The following is a 5,033-nucleotide window of genomic DNA, read 5'->3' as shown; positions in this document are numbered from 1 at the left end:
TCCCAGTCCTTAGTCGCGTTTTTCAGATCTGTGCGAATCTAGTAGATTTGGGTGTGAAAAAGATGAAGACCCGATGAAGATGGCTGTGATGATGAACAATAAGATGATTATGAAATTTTAATTTGAAATTATTAAATTTTGTTTAATTTTTTAATTAATAAAAGAGAGAGAATGTTACTTTTTTTTACCATTATATCTCTAATTCAATCCTAACCACTCATCTAAAGAATATTCTTAAATAGTAAGATCTAACTGTTCTGACATGGAGGACCACCGATGACCCTTTTTATAAAAGGATCACCTTAGTTTTCGCATCAAATAAGATGGTCAATAGATATTGATTAGTAAATATACTAATTCTAAATCAGTAAATCTAGTGCTCAGTCAATAAGAAAACAAGAATATACAGTACTACTAATGACTAATTCAATGTGGAAAAACTTGCAAGAATAAACAAAACCATAAACAATGATGATGTTATGTAATGTAATAGACACATTACAGGGTTTGTGAAACTTGTGAGTAGTGGTGACGGTGTGGGCTGTGCTGTGCTGTGCTGAGCTGGTGCCATTTTCGTCCTTCTCTTTTTCTTCCCACCTTCTTCTTCTTCTTCTTCTTCCTTCTTCCTTCTCTCTTCTCATCCCTAACAACCACACATGGACCAGGTATGTTGTACATGTGCTAGCTATATTCTTCTCTTTCCTTTTTGTTTTCTTATGACCCATTTGGTTGTTGCTGCCAGTTTTGGAACTTGAACTTAAATTCTAGAACTTTGAGAAATTTTACCCAATGGGCTAGTTAAGCTTGAATCATGAGACCCCATTGTGGTCAAATAAATTCTAGGTTTTTGTTTGATTTAAAAATTTCAACTTGGTGTAGATCTTTGACTTCAGTTGAAGATTTTGGATGCTGTTTAAATTCTAGATTTTCAAACGTTGTTCTGAGTGAATACCGCTATTCTTAAAAGGTACAAAATCTCTGTCTTTGCCAGAGTAGATTTGAAGTGACTCATCATCTCCTTCTTCTTCTTTTGTATGTTATTTTGTAATATTGATGTTGACCCTTTGAGATTTGAGGCCTTGTTAACTTCTTCAGTTGAAATATCTAATGGGGTTATCTGAAAACTTGTTGATAGGTTTTGTTTTCTTGTTTGCATGTTGCTTATTGCCATTCATTTACCAGCAGTGCTTTGACCAAAAGAAGATTTGCCTTTGTTCATGTGAATAGTCAGGTAGTACCCTTGGCAAAGCATGACGGATTCCCTTGGCAAAGCATGAAGGATTTCATTTATGATTTTCAATACTTAGCTGAAGGTCTTTGCTGGTGTTCCCTGGAGGGAGACCTTTGACTTCATTGCTGGTAAGTTTCTTGCTATTTGCTTGGTTTTTGACTTTTTGCTTATTTCCTTAAGGAGTTTAGTAGATTCTTCTTTTATCAAATTTTGATTGCTTTCAGTTTAGATGAGCCATGAAGACTTTGGTTTGATTTTATAGTAACAGGTTATTGGTGATTTTCCAAATTCAAACTAACATTCGAGATCCAGAAAGAGAAATAAGCTAAATTGGTGTATTTTGCCTGATTTGTAGTCCTGGCGTCTTAGTGGAATTGGGGGCGATCTGATCAGAGATATTGTTTTCCGATTCTTCAATGGATTCAATTCCAAATAAAGTTTATTACTGCTGTGTTTCTAAGGGTAACCACGTCCTGTATGCCTATAGTGGTGCAGGCCAGGAAGTTGAGAATGTTGCGGCCTTGTGCTTGGAGAGCGCTCCTCCTTTCCACCGGTGGTATTTTGAGACAGCAGGTAAAAGGTCTTATGGTTTTTTAATGGAAGATGGGTATGTTTACTTCACAATTGTTGATGAAGGACTTGGTAACTCAGTAGTTCTTCGGTTTCTGGAGCATGTTAGAGATGAATTCAGAAAGCTATCTAAGAAAGGTTCTAGGGGAAAATTGCCAAACATGAATTCAACTCACATTCAGGAGAAACTGGTTCCTATCATCCGTGGTCTGATCACTTCATTGGAGAATGTCTCACATGGTAGTGGTAATCGGAGAGATGAAAAATCACCATCTTTCCATGTAGATCTGTCTCCATCACCAAGTAATTTGAATGGACAAATTGAAGGTGCTAGTTCCACGAAAGCCCCTTTATTGGGAAGATCTAGCAAGCCAGAGAAGAAGAAAGTAAAGGATCATGTGATTGCAATGAGAGATGTTGAGTTAGAGGAGCATCGAAAATCTACAGATAGAGGAGCAAAGACTGATTCGGGAAATCTGGATTGTAATAGCCAAGGTAGTGCTGGTGCATCTGTCTCTTTGCAAAAGGATATGGGTATGAGGATGAGATCAGCCCCTCAAAACATTCGTCGGAAGTGGTGGCGCCAAGTACGCATTGTTCTAGCCATTGATGCTGCTGTGTGTATAATATTATTTGTTATCTGGTTAGTAATATGCCGTGGTATATCCTGCATTCGTTAGAATATGATCTTCTTATGTGTCTCTTTTGAATCCTTATCGTATCGAAACTTGAGCTTTTCCATGCATGATCTGATCAAACATCAATTGGTTTCTTTAGGGGAGCATATAGATGGAAGTCACATTATTTCTCTTGTCTGTTGTGAGTAAGATATTAAGTTAAGTGCTTACTGTAGGCATGTGCTTCTGGTTGCCCCAATAGATGGGCATTTTAATTTTAAGAGTCTACTGTACAGTTTCCCACTTTTAAACATATATATCTGTATATGAATTTTGGGAAGATATTAGAGGTTCATGATTAGTCTGCTTATATAGTTATCTTATTCTTACAGACATACATCCATATGTGTGTGTGTGGGGATCCGTTTACTCCAAGAGTAAGCTTTTTTAACTATATCATACACACACATAATGAGATTGGGGGGGGGGGAGGTAATTGTTTTTTTAACTCTATTAGGCCTGTTCAAAATATCCGGTTATATTGATCCAATCCATAACCGTCTGAATCCAAAATTAAAAAATGACCTATATTCTCAATTTTTATCCACTGCAATTATGGCATCAAAATCCTTTAGTATGTTTTGTAGACTACCTTTTTATGCTTAGACATGTTGCGAAAATATAAACTTCTAAGGTATATATCTATATAATTAATGGAGTTTGGAGAACAAAGAAATTAGAAGTGTAATTTAAGAAAGTATCTAGATCTGTAAGTAACTAAATGTATAACAGAAGTGTAGCTTTCAGGTGAATTTTGAATGATGGTTGCAGACCAGGAATTATTGGGGTTATATTTCATAGAAATCTTGAGCAGGTGTCCGAAGAAAAATCTTATGTATGAAATTGGACAGTGGGTAGAATATGAAACTCAGAAAACATATATGAATTTGGACTCTGGTTTTGTAGATGCTATGTATAATATATGTAATACTTCTCACTTGGCTTCACACCAGATAGAAAACTACTTGGATCTTATGGTTTCAATATCTTTTTATTTCTCCATTATTTGCATGATGGACTCAAGGTAACTAAATTCTGAGACTTGTGGCTTGGCCTGTTCTCCAGTTTTCATATTTAAGCTAGGATTTATGTGCCTCTAGATAAACTTGTCTTCCGTATATTTTACCTTGCTTATGATTAAGCGAAAACCATATGCTGCCAAAACCTGTCTCCATAGCTCCAACTTACCATTCATTTCTTCTCTCAGACTCTCCAACTAAGACTATCATTCCCAAAAGCATACAACATGACATTGTCTTTTGGATATGTTCATTAGCATGTGTAGTACACCTTGGGGAAAAAGATAAGTGCTTAAAGTTGACCATTGGCGCAAACATAGTCATTAGAAAATCCTTTGTATCCCTACTTTATATTCCCATGCTATTCGTAACCCTTTTATCTTGGATTGCTAGAATGTAAGCATTTTGGACTACTTTCTCCTCTTGAGCTTTCCACATAAAACAGTTAAACTTTCATTTAAACAATTATGCAAAAAAAACATGAAAACAGATTGTTACTCCTGGTGATCTATCCATTATACACTCCATTAAAGGCAAATGAAACTTGCTTAACTGTAACTTGTTGGTAAGTGATGAGTAGTTTGGAATTTTCATGCTACTGCCCTTAGAAGGGTACTTGAAGTTGCAGCATGTATTTTTTGTGATTGTCGGCCTTGAAATCCAGTGTATCTTAGGAAACTGCTAAATCGAATTGAATGCAGTCTTCAGAAATTTTGTAGATGATGATGATCTCTGGATCATGAAGTGAAAAATGAATAAGCTATTGAAGTTAATGAAGAACTTTAGAGTACTGCATATAAAGTACCAAAACTGTGCAGAAAACACCATGAGTGAACTAGCCCCCTTGTTTAGGATCTGTTTGTTTTGGTTAGAAAGTTCCATGTTTTTACTTTTAATTATAACAATGCTACATTGTTTTCATTTTATTTCCTAATTTCAATTTTTTGTATTCAAATAATGAAAACATATTGTTTTCGCCGTTTTCTATACAAATATTAAAAATTCGGAAATGAAGTGAAAAAATATGACATTTTTGTAATTAAAACATATTTACTTAAATTATGTTGGTTCTTACGATTTTACATGAGCTAAACATTTGTTAATCATGTTTAATTTTGTTGCTTGTGCTATTAGCCTTTCGTGATCATCAAGACGAGGGGCGCATCATTGTGTCTTATAACTTTTTTATCTAAAATTCCTTTGAATTGGAAACACCTATTAAAAAATGTTTTATCAATGGTCAATTTCAACATTTAAATATTAACTGCCTTAGTTCAACTTCACTTCTAATCAAAATCAATTCTAAAAATTAAAAATAATCCGAAATTAAATTTAGAAGCATTCATCCAAACGTACAAGAAACGCCTTTGACTTTTACCGTTTCAATGCTGGGCTAATTTTGGCCTTTGGTGACTTGTTTTAGTTGTTTATAAGCATAGCCAGGGACATAAGGACATTGGTAACTTGTTAGATTTCATGTAATAATAACTTGCTTGTATGAAGAACCTATGCAATTGGTTATTTTATATATTATAA

General features: G+C 34.8%; 1 protein-coding gene across 7 annotated transcripts; it reads left to right on the top strand.

Annotated features, from left to right (window-relative positions):
- The first annotated feature begins 476 nt into the window (after positions 1-476).
- LOC130745564 (phytolongin Phyl1.1-like) lies at positions 477-2,731 on the top strand. Of its 7 annotated transcripts, none has more exons than XM_057597888.1 (4): positions 477-665; positions 880-967; positions 1,232-1,359; positions 1,587-2,731. In XM_057597888.1, exon 4 carries the CDS (start codon positions 1,648-1,650, stop codon positions 2,479-2,481), a length of 834 nt encoding a protein of 277 aa, XP_057453871.1. In that variant the 5' UTR covers positions 477-665; positions 880-967; positions 1,232-1,359; positions 1,587-1,647; the 3' UTR covers positions 2,482-2,731. The 7 variants fall into 7 exon arrangements, with proteins under 7 accessions (XP_057453871.1, XP_057453868.1, XP_057453870.1 ...); XM_057597885.1 differs by having other exon boundaries at positions 1,228-1,359; XM_057597887.1 differs by lacking the exon at positions 880-967.
- The last annotated feature ends 2,302 nt before the right edge of the window (positions 2,732-5,033 follow it).

The sequence above is a fragment of the Lotus japonicus genome, chromosome 3 (genome assembly GCF_012489685.1).
Source record: "Lotus japonicus ecotype B-129 chromosome 3, LjGifu_v1.2".
Taxonomy (NCBI): Eukaryota; Viridiplantae; Streptophyta; class Magnoliopsida; order Fabales; family Fabaceae; genus Lotus; species Lotus japonicus.
The sequence above is the reverse complement of the archived record's forward strand: the minus strand, read 5'-3'. Positions and strand labels throughout refer to the sequence as shown.

What these genes read in the sequence shown, in the direction of transcription:
- LOC130745564 (XM_057597887.1), top strand. Translation starts at nt 1,648, where the DNA reads ATGGATTCAATTCCAAATAAAGTTTATTACTGCTGTGTTTCTAAGGGT.